We start from the raw sequence: 20,090 nt of genomic DNA on the forward strand, positions 1-20,090 counted from the left end.
AGGAAGACCGAAATGGGAAATCAGTAAGATTTTAGGCAAACTTGCAGTTTCCTTCTGTTATGTCTTGGAGACAACTTACCAACAAATCTGAATATAGCAACCCTCCCACAAGGAAATAAAGGCGGTGGATGAAGACGATTACTGTAAAGTGAGCTGCTAGGAGGAGGTATAATGACATGTTTTTAGAAAGGCAGATGGCACAATAGTAACAGCTCAGATTCGAGCCAGTTCTATGGATTCAAATCCCATTTATGCCGTTTATACCTGTGTGGCCTCTGAGAGGTAGACCTGTCCGGGCCCCGAGTTCTTCATCCATAAAATGGGAATGATAGCAATAGTGTTTACCTTTTAGGAAGGTAAATGAGTGAATAAACAAAACATGCATGACACATGTGAAATATTCCACCGTAAGCTTTTAAGGGAAAACCGTGTGAATTTGTCAGAGATAACACTACCACCTTGCACTCACACAGAGCTTTAAGCTGACAGATACCTTGTATGCTTTCTCTCATTTGCTTCTCAAAAAAAAAAAACAAAAAACAAAAAACCCTGCGAGGTAGGCTAGGTAAAAATTAGTGCCTCCATTTTACACAAAAGAAAACTAAAAGTCCAAGAATTTTCTCCACTGTAAAATGGAGCAATTAATCAGGAGTGACTCATTTCTAAATTGTAAAGCATTTTCAGACCAAGCCTACTTCCTTCATTTGATTGCAATTGGAAGACAACAACTTTTCAAAAGCACATGAATTGCCCGGCTAGCTCAGTCGGTAGAGCATGAGACTCTTAATCTCAGGGTCGTGGGTTCGAGCCCCACGTTGGGCGGTTACTTTTCCTTTCTCTGAGGCACCTGGGTGGCTCAGTCAGTTAAGCATCTGACTCCGGACTCTTGAACTGGCTCAGGTCATGATCTTATGGTTCATGAGCCCGCTTCAGATCCTCTGTATCCCTCTCCCTCTGCCCCTCTCCTGTTCTCTCTCTCTCTCTCTCTCTCTCTCTCAAAAATAAACACTTTAAGCTCATGAATTCCCCCCACTCCCTCTCCCCCATCTCAAAAAGAAATAAACTTTTTTTTTAAGTTCATGAATTGGTAATTGTTCCCTTCATCCTCCCATCTTCCACAAACTCCTCATTCACTCAAAGCACGGTTCCAGATGCATGCTTGTGCCTCAGAGCTTTAGTCGAGTATCTTTGATGAGCATGTTTCTGTGATAAGTCAAGAATATACTCACACACACCTGTCAGTTTCCTTATTTATAAGCTACAAATTTATTACTTACAGATTTATTTAAGGTATTTATTATAATTATTATAGAAAGCTTTACTTCTCCAAACTGAAAATGATCTAAATGTCTATCAACAGGAGAATGGATAAAGAGATCATGCTTTATTCATACAATGGGATACTACTCAGCAGCAAATAGGAATGAACTACAGATACTTGCAACAACATGAATGAAACTCAGAAATGGATGTTGAATGAAAAAAGCCAGACACAAAAGAGTACATACCTTATGACTCCATGTATACGAAGTTTGAGAAATGACACAAATCTAGTGGTGATAGAACCCACAGCAGTGGTTGTGAGGTTAGGGGGAGGTGGACATAAGGACTGACTGGAAATAAGGCATAAGATTTGTCAGAAAGGTTCCGTCTTTTGATAGGAAGGTGGGTTACTGGGTATACACACTTGCTGAAACTCACTAAACAATATACTTAATTAAGATCTGCGCATTTCATTGCATGTAAAACATACGTCAATAAAAGCTGTCAGCTGTAGCTAGTTTACACAGTAATAGTTTATTAAAAGGTAGCTTTTCCAGAAATACAGATATGACTAGACATGCCAACCATGTAGATGCCCATATTCATGTGGACTATTGATTAACACGAAGTAGACAAGAACAGAAGAGGATTATAGAAAATGAAAGATGGCTTTGTTCTTGGACATTATGACCTTAAGGTAGGCAGTAACTTGAATCACAGGCACACAAATGGTCCAAATTACTAACGCATTAACTAACACATTGTTATTCACAATATATTGTTTTAAATGTAGTCTTGTTTCTTTTATTAAGAAAGAAGCTCCAGAACAATAGACTCCAACTACTTACCTCACTCTGGTATTTTTCTTATTATTACTTTTTAAATGTTTATTTATTTTTGAGAGAGAGAGAGAGAGAGAGAGAGCAGGAGCAGGGAAAGGGCAGAGAGAGAGACACAGAATATGAAGCAGACTCCAGGCTCTGAGCTGTCAGCACAGAGCCACACGCAGGGCTCAAACTCATGACCATGACCTGAGCCGAAGTCAGATGCTTAACCGACTGAGCCACTCAGGTGCCCCTCTTATTTTTAATATACTTATATCATATTTGCTGATTGACTCAATTTCTAAAGTTATTCAAACTCAGAAGAAGCTCTCCTCTGTGTCACATTTACATCCTTCAAGCCAGCAGGAGATCTCAAAACAATGTACTACTGTTAACAAAGAGGATGGGGGGGGGTGACTCAGGGCAAACCCTTCATTATTCCTGGGAAAACAATCTCAGACTGATAATCACCTTGGAGGGTGTTCTGTTCTCTTGCTTCTAGTATTCGAGACCCCTTAGAGTGTGAGGGGGACAGGCCAGCTCAGCCCCTGGAGACAACAGTCACGCAAACAGGTGGAACAGTTAGTGAGGGCACGGGCTTTAGGCCCTCACAGTCTATCCCAAGGAGAATGGCCTCAGATTTGCTAACCCCATTTGCTTGTCCCTAAAATTGGCAGAGTTGGGGGAAATAAAACTCCTGCCCTCTTTCAAAATAAACGATGGCAGAGACTCAGTTCCCAGGTCCTATTTCTGGGCATAGAAACATTCCAAGTCTCTGAGCTCAGTAGTAACAGAAGCTCCTGGCATCAACACAATGCTTTAGAAAGACCCATGTATCTCTGCCCTGCTTCACACTTGAGAATAGGAACAAGAAGGTATCTGGGTGAGAGGAAAGGAGGAGGCAATGACTGAACATTTTGTCTTTTCTTATGACCTTCCTAACTGTTCTCAGCTGGGGCTTCATGGAAACAAGTGGCTGCGTTCTTGCGTGGTATGGCAGGAACTGCTCTTTCCTACACTCTGTGTTTTTCCTTTTCTTCCAGAATACCCTATTTTTACCTAGGTATATGTCTATTCCGAGCAAATACATTTCCCAGCATTCTTTGCAGCTAGATGCGGCCATAAGACCAAGTTCCGGCCAATGGGGAAGTGTGCAACAGCCCCCTGGAACTTTCCTTGAAAGATAGCTGGCATGCTTCATTTTTCCTTCTTCCTCCCCTTGCATACATCCTGCCTCTTCAACTGCAGAAAGATCGCTAGGATTCCTAGCACCATCTTGGACCATTGAGGTCAAGGGCCACACTCCAAGGGGAGCAAGCAGTGAGCAGGAAACAGCCTGAGTTTTCATGAGACTACATGGAACAGAGCTACTAGCGCATTCCGGACTGCCCCTGTGGCCTCTTTCTTTTTAACACCATGTTCTTTACATGTAGCTGAATCTAACTGAAACTGGTGTAGGTGACATTCAGCAAGTCACTAAAAGCAAATGCATAAACCTGGATAGTATTCAATGACACCAAGCCAATTTTTCAAAGGAGTTTTCCTGAGGCCAGAGATATGCTCTAGGAAACTCAGTGAAAAGCATGACTGAGTGAAGAATCCTGAGAGGTGACCCATGTCATCTTCCAACTTCAGAAAAAACACATGAAGTACCAAAGTCTGGGCATTTGTAGGTGTCCCAGTGGGTCACAGGCCTGAGAAGATGGAATCTCCAGACAAAGAGAGAAGCCTTAACCCGAGTCACATGCTGTTACCAATTCATGTCATTTGAGGAGTATTAACTAAATTCTGTAACTGGCAGAAGAGAGTATCTGGGTAAGCATTTTTCCTTTGAAAATTAGCTGTCTGCCAGTATGCAAGTTATTCAACCTCCCTGGGTCTGTTTTCTCATCTGCAAAATGAAGAATGAATCCTCCTCACAGAAAGGGTGCCTGGGTGGGTGGCTCAGTTGAGCGCCCGACTTCGGCTCCATGTCAAGGGCTCTCGCCCCGCATGGGACTCACTGCTGTCAGCACAGAGGCCGCTTCAGATTCTCTGTCCCCCTCTCTCTCTGCCCCTCCCCCTACATGCTCTCTCTCTCCAAAATAAACATTTTAAAAAAGGAAAGTGGTCCCCCAAACCACGAACTGATCCATGACAAAGTTTTCATCTACCCTTTTGATGAAAATGGCTGGCTGAAATGTAAACCGGATTCTCTTGCGAAGAATTTTATATACTCTGTGATCAGGTTAGTATTAAAATGTTTGTTGTTTTAGAAATGACTGCAGGGGCACCTGGGTGGCTCAGTCGGTTCAGCATCCAACTTTGGTTCAGGTCATGATCTCATGGTTCGTGGGTTTGAGCCCCGCATTGGGCTCTGTGCTGACAGCTCAGAGAGCCTGAAGCCTGTTTCGGATTCTGTGTCTCCCTCTCTCTCTGCCCCTCCCCCGCTCGTGTTCTGTTTCTCTATCTCTCAAAAATAAATAAACATTGAAAAAAAATTAAAAAAGAAAAGAAGAAGTGACTGCAATCACAGGGGCACCAGGGTGGTTCAGTCAGTTAAGCGGCCAACTTTGGCTCAGGTCATGATCTCATGGTTTGTGTGTTCGAGCCCCACGTCGGGCTCTGTGCTGACAGCTCAGAGCCTGGAGCCTTCTTTGGATTCTGTGTCTCCCTCTCTCTCTGCCCCTGCCCCACTCATGCTCTGTGTCTCTTGAAAATAAATAAATGTTTAAAAAAAAAAATGACTGCAATCACAGATGGAACTGATATTTTGGGTGGTAGGGCATTTTAGGGTGGTAGGGTGGTAGGGTAGACTCCTCTCCTTTGCCTACATTGTATTTTTCCTGGGCCAGGCACTGGGCTGAGTGCTTCAGACAGGTTAACTCACTCCTCACATCCACCCTAAGATGCCAGAATTACCATCTTTTTTCCCCCCAGATGGAGAAACTAAAGCTCAGAGAGATTAAGTACATTGCTCAATGTCAGATGGTTAGCAAAATGCATTCACGGAATCTCCAGGCTCCCGCCTCCACACTGAACATGAGTAGGATATTTCAGTAGCTAACAGGAAATGGCATAGTGTAAGTAAAGCCCCTGGCACAGTGTCTAGCACATAGTGGGTACTTCATTCGTTCCTTCCATATTTACTGGGCATCCACCATGTGCCAAACACTGTTATGCCTTGAGAGACAGCAATTAAGAATATAGATGGAAATCCCTGTCCTGTGGAGCTTACATTCTAGGACTCATTACATCTGTGATGGCCTCTTCTGCTGCAGCTTTCACCTACATGCACTCTTTCTGCTCATAGGAGGAATGAAAAAGGTTTGTGGCCATGTTCAACTCTACAACCCTACAATGGCAGAGCAGACATCAGGGGAGAAATGGGGCCCTCGTGCCAACAGCTGCCAGCTTCCTCCCGGAGGCTGAGCAGTGGTGCTCCCTTAGGGAAGAGGAGAGGTGATGGGGACGGGAAGAAGTGGGTGAAGCGTGAAGGCTGGAGGCCAGAAGACCAGGACCCAGGGCTGGAAGCTTTTTCCAAATAGTTTGGGCAGATATGATGTCAGTGCAGAAACCTAAAGTTCTGTGGGTGGTTGGTGCCTACTTGCCCCTCCCACCTCTAACCTCCCTTCCACCTGTGCCACCAACAAGCCAGGCACCTTCGGGATTGATCCGAGCAGTGCCGATGGGAGAAGACTGAGGCTTTCCTGGGGGCCTGTGTGTCTCAGACTCCACAGCTTTCTTGCAGGGAACCATGCCAAGCGAAAGGACTTGGGGTCAGAAGTTCTGTTGCAGTCCTGGCCCTGTAACTTGACGTATTTACCTCTTATCTCCTCTGTGAACCCTACTTCATGGGGTTCTTGGAAAGATGAAAGCACTGGGCACTTGCTTACAGTAGGCTGTCTTCTTTGTTGTGTTGGTTGCTTTGCCCAAGAGCAGGATGAAAAAATTGTTGGGAAAAGAGGAAGGATGAGCTTCTGTTCCTTCCTTACTGTTCCCCCACTCTGGCTGGGTCCTTTGCCTTGTCCCCACACCCTCTGTTCATTCCTATTCTCCCATCTCTCACCCCTGGAGTAGTCCCTGAAGCACCCCCAGAGAACCCACTGGGTCCTGGGGACCACAGTTTGCAAACCATGCAAACCAAGTCAAGACAATACTCTCCCAAAGAAATTTATTTCAGATTTTAGTATCAGTCTTCAAAAAAAGCATCAGTGTTATTTAAAAGAGAGACAGAGAGTGAAAGAGGACTTCAACTACCTCCATTCTGACCTTGGTCTGTATTTTCTAATTGATTAAGTTCTTCTTTCCAGCTTACCTCTTAACTCAGGCAAAAGACCCTGCAGGCAGAGCATCCTCTGATGGGAACTGAAACTACCCCCTGAGGCAACAAGCACCGCCCTGAGCCAGCAAGACTCCACTCCGACTGACTCCAGGACAATGTGCAATTTGATCTTCGCTGCCCTCCTGCACTTTCCCACCAACCTTTGTCCCACATTTTCTCACATAAACCTGGAAGTATTTTCAGCACTTTGGAGACAGTCTTTGAGACTCTAGTCTGCTGTCTTCTCAGTGTTGGCCTCACTGAAATAAACTCCTTTCTTCTTCACCACCACTCATTTCTCTGCCTTTGCGTTTTGTCGGTGACAAGTGGCAGAACCTGGTCTGTGTGGGACCCCGGAGCCAGGTGCTCTGATACACCTCTGCCCTGGCTACAAGAGTGGGAACCATAATAAAATCAGAAACTCTTGGGGTAGTGGGACTTAGGCACTGAGATTTCTTTTTTTTAAACTCCCCAGGTGACTACCATTAGCCAGAGCTAGGAAAGCACGGATTAAGGAGGATAATCACAACATAAAGGAAATTTCTTAATGCTCAAATGCATAAAAATGCTTTGAGGATGCCAGTAAGGTAGTAATAAATTCTGCTTTGGGAAGGAAGAGGATGTCAGGAAATCAACAGAGAGGAGGTGACATTTAAGCTCAACTTTAAATGATGAGCAGGGGTCTCTAAGGCCTTGCCACTTGAAGCGTGGTCTGCAGACCAGCAGCTGGAACATCTCCCAGGTGCTTGCTGGGAGTGCAGGATCCTGGGTCCCCTCCCCACCTACTGGATGTAAGTGTGCATGTTAACAAGCCCCCCAGGTTACTCATGTGCACTGTAGAATCTGGGATGCCTTGGGCTAAATGGACAGGGTGGAGAAGAGCTTTGCCACCACAAACCTGGTCGGTTTAGATTAAACAATGGTTTACTATAGCCGAGGTTTATCTTTCAATTTCTCTTTTAAAATAAATCCCAAACCTAATGTTCTCAATGGCTGACCCAAATGTCATTTCGTAATGACATCTGAAGGTCTGAGGGTGAGGATTGAGTGCTTTATCCAATCTACTAATGGCGAATGTTTTTATACTACCCGTGCAGATGCTCACCGGTGACTCCGGGGGTGGGACAGGCTGGGACAATGCAGCCTCCTGGCACGGGATTTGGGTCTCTGTGCAAACCGGCCAACACATTCACTCTCAGACGGGTTGGGCACGCAGCCTTCCTTGTGGGAACCATTTTAACTCCTGCCACATTTCCTAGTGACCGCGTGGGGGTGGGGGCATCAGCTGCTTCCAATCCAGTGTTAATCCCACAAGCACAGCTGTCTGTTCTTTTGCAACGAAAGGAAAAAGGAAGAGGTCTATGGTGGTGGGGTTATGAATCATGCTGGTCTGTACCATTTAAACGGGACATGCAACCCCCAAACTATAACCTATTGACTATTTCAAGAGTAAGGAATTTGAGAAACAGCTTGTGCAGGAAGGACTTTCTGACCGTCCCCTGAAGCAAGTCATAACCTTTATGTGACAGCTGCCCTTTCCACACCCACAGGAAAGGAGCACCCTTATCTCCAAAGATGAAGGGACACAGGAAGGAATCTGAAGAAACAAGGCTTGCTAAATCCCCCCACTCCCATTTACTACACTTACCTCAGACCTTTCGTCCTATCGTATCTTCCCATGACGCTTCACATTTCATCAAATCTAGCACAAAAACACTCAGGTTTAACCATTTCTTTGGGTCTTCATTTCTTTACAAATCCTCGGTGTCACATGAGACTTACATTAGATAAACATGTATGCTTTTCTCCTATTAATCTGTCTTTCTGTCTTTTTCAGTTTCACTTGCAGACTCAGCCAGGGACTCTAAGAGGGTCAAGGAAAACTTTCCTTCCCTATAACAGCATAGGTGATGGAAACCCATACTGCTTTGCCCTGGCCGCCCTGAATAGCTGTGGGTCCCACAGGCCAGCTTCCAGCCTCAAGAGCTAGCCACGTGTCCTAGTTGACTCCAAGTTTCTACCTGGGTGTAGGGGTGACTCCATGCCCACATGTCTCAGCACAACCCAGACCAGCTTGGGTTTTCTTTTCTTTCTACTCTTTCCAACCTCATTTCTGCCCATCTAAGTAAGGGAATAGGGGCGCCTGGGTGGCTTGGTCGGGTAAGCGTCCGACTTCGGCTCAGGTCATGATCTCACACCCCATGAGTTCGAGCCCTGCGTCGGGCTCTGTGCTGACAGCTCAGAGCCTGGAGCCTGTTTCAGATTCTGTGTCTCCCTCTCTCTCTGCCCCTCCCCTGTTCATGCTCTGTCTGTCTCTGTCTCAAAAATAAATAAACGTTAAAAAAAAAAAATTTGAAACACATGCACTGCAATGTAAACTTCTTAATCACTGAAAGGTGTTGCCCATTTATTTCTGTATCTGCCATCACCCCATTCCCCCACCCAGGCACGAGTCCCTGAGGACAAGTGCATAATAAATGTTGGTTCTGTGGTGTCAAAGAAGTATGTCCAATCACCAGCTTTTGTATAATACCTATTTGATTTATCCAACATGCATATTTTTTCACAATTTAATATTGGTGAAATCAGGACTCATAATCACTAGCATGCTGTAATTTAATTCATAGCATTTTTTTCTTTCTTGGTGGTACATAAAATACGGGTGCATCTTACATCAATGGTGCCTTAGAGTCAGTGAAATAAAGTATCATTCAAGCATCCCTGATAACAATCATGTTTACTGCTGTCTTCCTGCCTCTAGAGTGAATCATTCCATGTCCTCAGCATTTCCTTAGTTCCTGTTTTCTACTCCTACTATGGTCTCTTCTTTTTTTTTTTGTTAATGTTTATTTACTTTTGAGAGAGAGAGAGACGGAGCACAAGCGGGGGAGGGGCAGTGAGAGGGGGAGACACAGAATCCAAAGCAGGCTCCAGGCTCCGAGCTTGCAGCACAGAGCCTGACGCTGGGCTCAAACTTGTGAACCAGGAGATCATGACCCGAGCCAAAGTCAGATGTTTAATCAACTGAGTCACCCAGACACCCCTACTATTGTCTCTTCTTTACCTTTTAATTCTCTACTTTTCTTAAGTAGAGTCAGACTGTGTTACACTGCAGTAAGGCAGTGTTAAATACAGTGGTGTCATTATATTATGATTCTACATGATAAAATGCTATTTATGATTGTAAACATCATACTATTAACTATTAACTCCAGTTAAATATGTAAGCTAGTTAAAATACATCTTTATTTTTTTGAGTGTGAACAGGCTACCATGTTATATGAGCCTCAATTTATGAAGACAACATAGTCAGAAGCAGAGCAGTATTGGAATTAAATAAGACAACTATAGCAATCTATTTAGTGACAACATAATTATTCTTTGAGTAGCATTGTGGCCTACAAGAATCTACAGAGAGTAAAAATTTCTAAACAAGTCCAGATGCCCTGTACCATCCAATAATCCTTGTTTTTCATAGTTTCATCTTTCATCTGTCCATGAGGCTAGGAAACCCAGTGGTTCTGGGCCAGACAACTCCAGGGAGGGGGCGCTGTCCTTGTTGGCACTGGCATGGGGGAAGCCTGCCATGACCCTAGTGTTGTGGAAAGTGCTGGTCTTTCACCTCCTCTTCCCATAGCCTAGGACCCAGCAAAAACAGATGACTTGTCCCACAAACCTTACACTGTGCAGCCCCAGACTTTCCTGCCGCTCTCATGCCCCTGCTCAGGCTGACCCCTTCGTCCACAGCAGCACTATCTAACAGGACTTTCTGTGGTTGCGGAAACATTCTCTAGGTCTGCACTGTCCACAGGCGGCAATTGAGAAGAGCACTTGGAAAATGTGCCTAGTGCAGTGGCAAGAACCGTACTTTTAATTTAACTTAAATTTAAATAGCTACATGGCTAGTGGCTACCATATTGGACGGCACAGATCCAGTACGTACTTTTCTACATGTGCAATGTGCGTCTAGCATGTTCATCTCCAAATCTCCAACCTTCAAGGGGCAGCTCAGGGGTGTTTTGTCCATGAGATCCAGTGTTCCCAGGAGAAATCATTCTCTCCTTCCTCTGCACTCCCATTACACTTTGAACCACTACTGTAGCACTTAACACTTTTTAACTTGTAGATATTTGTGTACACCGTCCTCTGTGTATGTATACCCTCTCTGACAGCTGCAACTGACGCTTGTTCTTAATTTGAACATCCCAGTGCAAGGCATGTTTAAAATGTTTGTTGCATGAATCTATAATAGCAACCCAGCGATCAGCATTAACAATAAGTAATTTACAAAGATTGCTGTGCAGTAAAGGATTAGCCTTGACAAAAGAAAGGGTTTGGGTCGGCCTCAGCTCCTTGGAGGTAATTTCTAAGCCCTTGGGATATACTGCCTAATACGAGAGTCTTTACCTTGGAGCCTTGGGTCAAGCCAGATAGTCTATACTAACAGTGTGATTTATGATGGAGGCCTAAGGATAAGAGTTGTCAGCTCAACCTCTGAAAGGGCTCGAGACTAAGGTCAGCCAGGTGGGCAGTTAGCTGTATCTACATTGGCCAGCCCCTAATAAAAACTCTGCACACCTTGATGGACTTGGGTACATTTTCTTGGTTGGCAATACTTGGTACATATTGTCAAACATCATTGCTGAGAGAAATAAACACTAACTGCATGATTTCACTGACAGAGAACAGTTAAAAATTGTGCCTGGTCTCTCCTGCTCCCTGCCCTAAATGCTGCTTTCCTTCACTGATTTTAATCTGTATCCTTTTGCCACATCCAAGCATAACTGTGAGTATAATGGTTCCCCTGAGTTCTGAAAGTCCTTCCAGTGAATTATTAAACCTGAGAGTGGTCTTGGGAACCTCCCAAACTCGCAGTTGCCCAAGGTAATCTATGCCATATTATTGCCTGGAGGCTGTCCTGTTGAGAGTTTAATTCCTCAAGTCCCAGTCCTGATCACACAGCCTCTGGACTGGTAGGGTTGGTGGCCAGAGATGGTGAGTCTGGGTCTCAACAGGGACAGTGGAGTGGCGAAGCAAAGGGGTGTCTGGGACCAGGATCACACAAGGAATGGGTATGGGAACAGAGGAAATGGGTGGGTAACTGATGAAAGGAAGGACCAGAGAAGCGGAGATGCATAGGGCAACCGTATGGCGGTTGTGGTGCGGGAGAAGTGAGCAGATCAGGGATGTACGGGCCCTTGACTTGAAACTTCAGGAGGCTCTGGTACCTACCTGTGCTCTAATCTTCAGGAACTAAAAAGCTCTGCTCCTGGAAGTCAGGAGCTGCAAAGCAGACTCCACAGGCCAGAGCTCACTTGATTTAAGGCAGGGTTATACTCTCTTCCTGTACCATTTGTATACTTGTGACCAAAGGACTAGATGCTCAGACCCTGAGCAGGAAGGTAGAAGGGGCAGCATGTAGGGGACAGAGCAGAACAACTTCTTTTATTAAACAAGAAATCTGAGCTGGGCATTCCCTCCCTACTCCCCAGATCAGCCCTCTGATTCCAAGTGCTGTGATTTAAAGAAAAGGCCCCCTTCTCAAAATCATATCCTTTATATTTCCATAAATACTGCTAATTAGAGGTTCACTTGAGTTAACTAGAAAACACCTAAAATAGGATTAAGAGGAATGGTCATTCACAATTTACTATAGATTCAATAAATCAGATTGCTTTCCTAATTTGAGCTTAGCCACATTAGAGGAAAGTCAATTCCTTGTGGAAAGGAGAAATCATTCCAGGGTGCAGGGGCAGTGCTGCCCACCCTTGGGGTGGGGGCAGGGGTGGACACAGGAATTATTGAGGTCATCTGTCTGCTGGGGGAGAAGCCCAGTAAGGGAGGTAGGATGGCATGTGGAACACATTTCCACAGCAGACTCATGGCTCCTTCCTCTCCAAGACCAAGTTCTGTTATCACCCATTCTCAAATCCCTGGCCTTCTCCCCAATACTATACTTGTCCTGAATGGACATTCCAAGAAAGAAGTATTAAGCTGGCCTTAGGAGGGCCTCACAGGAGACAGAAAGTGCTTTTCTAGACAGACATAGAAGTAAAAGCACCAGCAAACAGAACAGATCCATGGGGTAAGTGGGGGCTGGGAGAGAAAGATGGGCAGAAGTACCCTCTGCCATATGTAGAATGAGTGCAAGCTTAGAGAAGTTCTCTGAGAAAAGAGACTTCTATTGGTTCGTTTTCAGACGAAGGTGGGTGCTCAATATTTAACGAATGATTGAATGGATTGCAAAATCCTGTGAGTTGCCAGACTCACACAGGTCAAATCATTTCCAATCAGGGATCTGAGCTTTTTTTTTTTTTTCCTTCCTAGGTAGGCACTTAATCTAGTTGTACGGATTTACATATTTTTTAATTCCTATTTTGAATCCTATTTCCTGTCTCTTATCCATAAAGCCCCTAAGCTTGCCCTTTATTCTTCCTTGTCCCTTCACTACTGAATCCTGGGCTTCCTTAGGGTATCAGAATATCTAGGAGGCATTTGAGTCATTTTTATGGGGGGGGGGGTTCTTGTGCTCTTGTTTACACACAAGAACAGAAGACAGTCCCAATGAGGCATGAAATAGGGCACAGAACACACCATTAATGAGGAGCAAACCCATGAGGTCAGGGAAAAGGGAGCTGGAGGGCTCCTGGGCTCCTCTGAGAGGGGGTACTGACATCGTGGTCCAGTGTCTGGTGGTCCAGGGGCAGCTGCTCCGTCTGGTGAGGGAAGAGTGGTCAGCAGGTCCATGTGCAGACAGCTGGCCAGGCCCCATAGATGTCTATGTCCTTTCCCAAGCATAGTCTCAGGGCTTCTAGGAAAACACTGACCAATAAATTAAGTTGAAAAATATGTAGGAGGCAGGAAATATCAACCTGGAGTACTTGTCAATGGCATGGGTGTTCTGGAAGATGCGAAGACCCATCTGGCCCTTCAGAAGCCCCTTCTTCCTAGAGGAGTTGGATTCATTGCTCACAGCCAGATGGACCACTATTTTGTCTTGTCTTTCTTCTTCTGTCAGAATATGGCTTCGTGGGTACCCAGCCAGGCTGTTGGCCTCAGACTCAGTGTAGCTTCCATCCAGCATCATGGTTCTTGAGTGAAGCATTCCACACGTGCAGGGGAACTGCAGGCAGCAAACACAAGAGAGGTGGCAGGCATGTTTAGACCCTGTGGAAGTGCAGAGGAGGTGGCCTGGGCCGAGAGCAAAGCCCTCTGGCTACTCAGAACCACAGAAAGGCAGAACTGGAAGGATCTCCAGAGTTCACTCAGTCCAATGACTCTCTGCCCTGGCTGCATATTAGAATCATCCAGGAGCTCTTTAAAATGGCCACACCCAGGCTCCACTCTAAACGAATTAATTCAAAGCTCCCCAGGTGATTCTACTGTGCAGCCAGGGTCCAGAATCACTGATTGAGTTCACATGCTCTCAACTGCAGGGAGGCTAAGACCCAGAGAGGCTATATAGTTCTCCTGAAATTACATAGCTAGCGTCAGAGTCAAAACTTTAAACCTGCGCATTCTCATTCCAGTTGTGGGTCTCCACCTCTTTGTGCATGAATCAAAAGATGACTAGGTAGGAGAGTATCCTTATTCTAAAGCATAAAAGGTCATGGTGCCTTCGATGCATTTTTATTATTTTATTTTATTTTTTAAGTAGGTTCCATGCCCAATGTGGGGCTTGACTTCACAACCTTCAGATGGAGAGTCACATGCTCTACCAACTCAGCCCATTAGACGCCCCTGTAATGCCTTTTTTAAGGAAGGAAATGGTTTCACTTCTTTCCAAAATTTGAGTCAGCAAAGAGTGGGCTTCTAGCTGGCACCATTCAACAATTCATGAGCCCATATTTGTCAGGTGAAGGCTTGTTATTTTTTTCAACAGCTCTATATGGGAAAGTTCATTTGATTATAAATCAAAAATGTTTAAATATAATCCAAAATCATTTGACAATGACCGATGCGCAGATTATTGAAAATCTGAGTGAATACCACTCAAATGCTAAAGTAGAAAAGGTTTGAATAGAATTTTAAAAATAAATTCTTAAACGATTTAGCCCATTTGGAGGCAGTGTAGAAATATTTAACACGTATGATGTGGGCATTGAAAGACTATTTTTGAAAAGGTAACACATCCTTTTTTCCTAAAATTTAAAAGTCCTTTATGTTAAGGAGCTATTAGCCACCTAGATGTGCATAAATGTGGGATTTTCATATCCCCTGATCTTTATACCTTTTAGGTATAAATCCATTTTGATTGGTGCGATGATGAGCAATGATTTGGTTAACAAGTTGACATTTTATTTCTTACTGCGATTAATGAGAGTCTGAATACGAAAGGAATTGACTTTCCCTCCCTGTGCCAAAGGCCTATGCACGTTGCCTGAATTCCTCATTTCCACTGTATCTCATGCTATGGGTTAATATACTGCAGTGCAGTGTATATAGCATAGTATTTCCAATGAGTCTAAAGGCTAAAGTTGTATGTGGCTGAATTTTCACTGGGTCAGAGTGCAGATAAACACAGGAATGTTCAACTCTAGAACTCTCCTTGTCTGGTCATAGGACATGGAGGCACCTTCCCTAAACATGTTCAATAGTAACAGTGACACTTTAGATACTATACTATCTAGATGCTTTAGATACTATACTATACTAGATACTCTAGAACCCCACAGCTTCAAAATAATTTTTATATACATTACTTCATGAGATCTTTACAATAACCCTGGGAGGAAGGCGAGGTGAGGGTTCAGCTATACCATTTTTACAGATGAGGAAACGGAAGCCCAGTATAAGTAGCAGAATTGGACCTAAGGATCCAAGTCTTCCTGTTCCTAGTCTTGATCCAAAGACTTTCTGCTTTCTGGGATCCTTTGTGGTAGAAGCTAGAACCTACTCTAAAATAGATCTCCCTCCTTTTGCATAAACATCGCCCTTTTCTACACACAACCCTCCTTCCTGCCATTCTCATCCAACCAGTAGCTTGAGCTAGGACAGGAAATGAATGAAACTTGTCTCGCCTTTTCCCGGAGCTTCCGCTCCTTCCGCTCCTGCACCGTGGTCAGGTAGTTGACAGCTGCATACTCCAGCACCGAGAGGAACACGAACACAAAGCTGACCCAGAGGTAGATGTCCACCGCCTTGATGTAGGACACGCGGGGCATGGAGGCGTTCACGCCCGTGATGATGGTGGACATGGTCAGCACGGTGGTGATACCTGCAACATCCAGCTCTAGTTCAGCCGCCGACAAGGGTACAGAACTGCTCCCACAGTCCACTGAGTCACCGTGTTATATTCTCCATCTCTTAAATCTAACGAGAAACCCCCGGGGCATGGAAACATCCATGCTGAGGATCTGCCCCACAGGCAGCAGGCAGCCCCCCTCTTGGCCAGCTCACTGCTGGTCCTGTTTCATTCTACGTCCCTTGGGGGACTGGGTCTCTGCGATATGGCTGACCACATCAGCAGGGCTTCACGGAGGACCCGTCCAGATGTGGAATTTGAAACAGTGAGTAAAGGACACCACTAAAGGAAATTTCCCACACCACAAGGAATGGCCTCATTCTCTCTCTGGGCCATGTTAAGTCTCTGAAGACTGTGGAAATTCCCGGAAGCCTGCATGCTAGTTTCTTCCTCCCTGTGCCTTGCAGGTTAAACCCTCACATTTCTGGGAGCCCAGCCTGATTTTGTCCAGATTGACAACGATGAGCTGTGATGGTTCACTCTGGAATTTAGGGGTCTGCAAGGACTAAAACCACAACTCCAGGGCATACAGCCCTTTCCCTCCCTCCAAGTCACCTGATACAGGCCCTGCTTTCAAACTCTCACTCTATGCAAACAAGGCCAACAAACAAAATTCTTGTATTTACAAAATAAGTTTTTGGCATTTGCAGAATTGTCTTATTCATCGACGTAGTGAGCTCTAAGACTGCTGGTAGTGGACATCTATTCCCCAGACAAGTCTTTTCCTTCTGAAATGACTCAAGCAAAGCTGATGCAGTTGTAGCTCCCTGTGGTTTTCATAAAATAGTCTAGGAAGCTGAGGGCAGTGTGGGAACAGTGAGGGCAAGAAGCAGGAGGAAAGTCTGCTCCTTTTGGCTCTGGCAGCCAATCAGTTAAGAACTCTGAATAATGATTTTACTTTTTCTTTCTTTTAAAAAAAATTTTTTTTTTACTGTTTATCTTTATTTTTGAGACACAGAGAGAGAGACAGCATGGGTGGCGGAGAGGCAGAGAGAGAGGGAGACACAGAATCGGAAGCAGCTCCAGGCTCTGAGCTGTCAGAGCCTGACGCAGGGCTCGAACTCGTCACCTGCGAGATATTGACCGGAGCTGAAGTCGGATGCTCAACCGACTGAACCACCCAGGCGCCCCTACTTTTTCTTTTTATAGTGATCAGTTATGAAAAAATAACCACCCTATCACACCTTATCACATGCTTTTACCCAGTGAAACTCTGGCGGGCACAGCTCTGCGGTCGATCCAAAAGGACACCCAGGACAGCATGACCATCAGGGTGGCAGGAAAGTAAGTTTGGAGCAAGAAGAAGAAGATGTGGCGTCGCAAAGTGAAGTTAATGTACAGACGGTTGTACCAGCCTGGGGGACACAGGAGGAAGCGAGTGAGGTTCAGTGAGAGAGGCAAAAACAAACTCCTTCCCTGGGTTCCCCCATATTGCTCTCATCTCCAGCAGAAAGTTCAAAGTGAATGATCATTGACTTAATAGAATATATCTCCTTTCTAAAATCGAAGCCCTCTCTCCTATAAACACATTTATTTATTCAATGTTACCTAATTTCTCTCCACAGCACTTTGGGAAAAGGTAGAAAGAGAGATCTATGTTTAGCTGCTTGTTTGGTATTTGTTATTTGCAAACCAGGACCATATTTCCTGAGGACTCACAGCTCAGAAACCTAAGACAGGGGGACTGGTTCTATTTTATTGATTCCAATACCAGTGAGGCAGGAGCCCGCAGAGCTGGGATCTTATCACTATTCCCTTTGTTGTAGATTATCAGCTGAGCCAACCTCCACATACATCACAGGATGAGTGGTTGTAAACAAGGACTAAAATGGTAAGGCTTCAAATGATCCACAAAGTCGATACCCAATCACTGGGACCACAGATGGTGGCGAGGACAGTATAAATGTATAAAGTGGACTGAAACTGTGTGCACACACCTACCCCACTCCCATCTCAGCCCAGCCTGGGATGCTGACTTAGTAGCTTGCAAGAGGGCCCAGAAATCTGTTTGTCAAGCACACAGCCCTGATGGTTTGGTTGCAGGAGGACCTCAGGCTGCACCCAGAAAAATACTGCTGAGGAAGGGGACAAAGCCCAACTGGCTGGCATGGAAAGTTAGTACTGAGTCAGGGAAAGGAAGGGGTGGATCAATAGGGAAAGGCTGGAACAATAGGATGAGTCCATTAGAAGCTTGGCACATGGTTTACTGTGTAAGTTCCCGGGTTATTTCAATGAGGTAGGTGCTTTCAGTGGAGTGGATAAATAGAAAGTAATCTTCAACTATGACAGAAACTCCCAATCCTTTATTCATACCACAGCGCTTACCCAGTCATGTCAGATTTTCCACACTTAAATTGGCACCCATGAAGCAAATCACATTGTTCCTTAGGTTTGCACAGGGTTTTTCTGGAAAGGCTGAGAGTTGCCCTCATTCTGCTAAGGACTATTCCACTATCCTTTCCTTGGAAGAAAATCAGGGAGAGTTGCCTTGGAAACACTAGGAAGAAACCAGGATCCTTAAAAATGTATACTCTGGGGGTGCTTGGGTGGCTCAGTCCTTTGGGCTCCCAACTCTAGATCTCAGTTCAGGTCATGATCCCAGCGTTCTAGGATCAAGCCCCATGTTGGGCTCCATGCTGAGCGTGGAGTCTGCTTAAGATTCTCTCTCTCTCTCTGTCTTTCTCTCTCTCTCTCTCTCCCCCTCTTTCCTCTCTCCCCCACTCATGCTCTCTCTGTCTTTCTAAAATAAAGAAATAAAAGGGAGTGTGGGTGGTTCAGTCTGTTGAGTGTCTGACTCTTGATTTGGGCTCAGGTCATGATCTCATCGTTTGTGGGATGGAACCCTGCATCAGGCTCTATGCTGACAGCACAGATCCTGCTTGGGATTCTCTGTCTCCGTCTCTCTCTGCCTCTCCCCTACTTGTGTATGCATGCACGCACTCTGTCCCTCAATAAAAACAGAAAAATATTTTTTAAAAATAATTTTAAAAAATATTTTTAAAAAACTTTAAAAAAAAAAGTTATGTAAGACATTCTTAAAATTGGTTTTAGAAAGAGAGTTGGTTTGAACTTACCAAGAAGATATGAGAAAAGAAAATTCTGTGGACATACGTATCGACAGAAAAGGGAAGAAAGGGATGAGGACAAGCACTGTGGGCATAAAGTGAAGAAAGCTTGAGCTGTCTAAACACTAACACAACCTTGACTGAGGCTCGAACTTTCTCCACGTTTGATGTTGGGGACAGAGGGGTGCGTGGGGGGCAGATGAACAGGGAGATGGTGGCCATGTGGGGGCAGAAAGTAGAACAAAAGCTTTCCACAGAAGAGCCTGGGCTTCCCAATACACAAAGAGTAATTAAGTGAGAAGTCCTCTAGGGTCCTGTAGCTACCACAGGGCTATCGTGGGTTGAATTGGGATATGTCCAAGTCCTAACTCCCAGTATCTGTGAATGTGAGCTTATTTAGAAATAGAGTCTTTGTACATGGAATCAAGATGAGACGAGGTCATATTGGATTAGGGTGGGCCATAATCCAACAACTGGTGTCCTTAGAGAAGAGGGAAGTGTGGACAGAGAGACACAGAAACAGCAGCATGTGAAGACACAGAGAGGGACACAGGGAGAATGCCATATGACAACAGAAGCCGACATCAGAGCAATGCAGCACCCACCAGAAACTAGTAAGAGACAAGGAAAGGTTCCTCCCTAGAGCCTAAGGGAGGCGCATGGCCTGCAGACTTCTGGCCTCCAGAACTGTGGCAAATACCTTCCAGTTGTTTCAGGCACCCAGACCATGGTACTTTATTATGACAGCCCTCTGAAAACTACTACAAGAGCTCACAGTGAGATTAGAAAGGGACTGACAAGTGCATCCTCTCAAAACTTCAGACAGCCCAGGATCCAGGATGCATTACACCAAGCATTAAAAATAAATCTATAGATTGAAATATAAGTAATAAATACATTTCCTCGGAAAGCTATCATCTATATCATTAAGTCAAATAAACTAGATTACCGAACAGCATGTAAAATATGACCCCACAACTGTGCAATTACATAATTAAAGCAAGAGGTTTGCAAGGGTGTGTTCCACTTCGTTAAGAGTGGTTGCCTCTGGCCATGAGAGACATGACAGCAACTTTTTAAAACTCTGCTTTTAAGTGCTGCTAATGTTTGGTAGAACTATGCGTTATTTAATAATGCAAATTCATTTTCATTAGAAAGGGAAAAGTTTAAGGTTGGAGAATTCTCAGGTATTTTCTTCCACATTTGAATTAGACCATGGCAAACATTAGCTACCAGTGCTGCTGTAGAAGGCCAGTCTGGAAGTGGTGTGAAATTTCTGAATCAGAAACTGAGACAGGGAGATCTTCTCATCTGTTTTCAGGGATTCATCCCCATTCTTCCAATACAGCATCAGATCTTCATCTGTATATGCATCTTTGGGGAGAGGAAAA

The 20,090-nt window shown here is 44.8% G+C and overlaps 1 protein-coding gene and 1 non-coding gene across 4 annotated transcripts in view; one reads left to right on the forward strand and one right to left on the reverse strand.

The window, feature by feature from the left end:
• Positions 1-749: 749 nt before the first annotated feature.
• On the forward strand, positions 750-822 carry TRNAK-CUU. Its single transcript has one exon. It is a non-coding gene; the product is annotated as a tRNA-Lys (tRNA).
• An 8,792-nt stretch (positions 823-9,614) lies between these two features.
• GABRR2 (gamma-aminobutyric acid type A receptor subunit rho2) overlaps positions 9,615-20,090 on the reverse strand; it is a 44,677-nt gene continuing 34,201 nt past the window's right edge. For all 3 annotated transcript variants that reach the window (XM_045499013.1, XM_045499014.1, XM_045499015.1), the window contains 4 exons: positions 19,933-20,073; positions 16,837-16,989; positions 15,411-15,607; positions 9,615-13,513 (listed from right to left, as the gene is read on the reverse strand). In XM_045499013.1, coding sequence (XP_045354969.1) covers positions 13,202-13,513; positions 15,411-15,607; positions 16,837-16,989; positions 19,933-20,073 — 803 coding nt within the window. In that variant the 3' untranslated portion in view covers positions 9,615-13,201. The remainder of the gene's footprint in view (positions 13,514-15,410; positions 15,608-16,836; positions 16,990-19,932; positions 20,074-20,090) is intronic.

The sequence above is a fragment of the Leopardus geoffroyi genome, chromosome B2 (assembly GCF_018350155.1).
Source record: "Leopardus geoffroyi isolate Oge1 chromosome B2, O.geoffroyi_Oge1_pat1.0, whole genome shotgun sequence".
Taxonomy (NCBI): Eukaryota; Metazoa; Chordata; class Mammalia; order Carnivora; family Felidae; genus Leopardus; species Leopardus geoffroyi.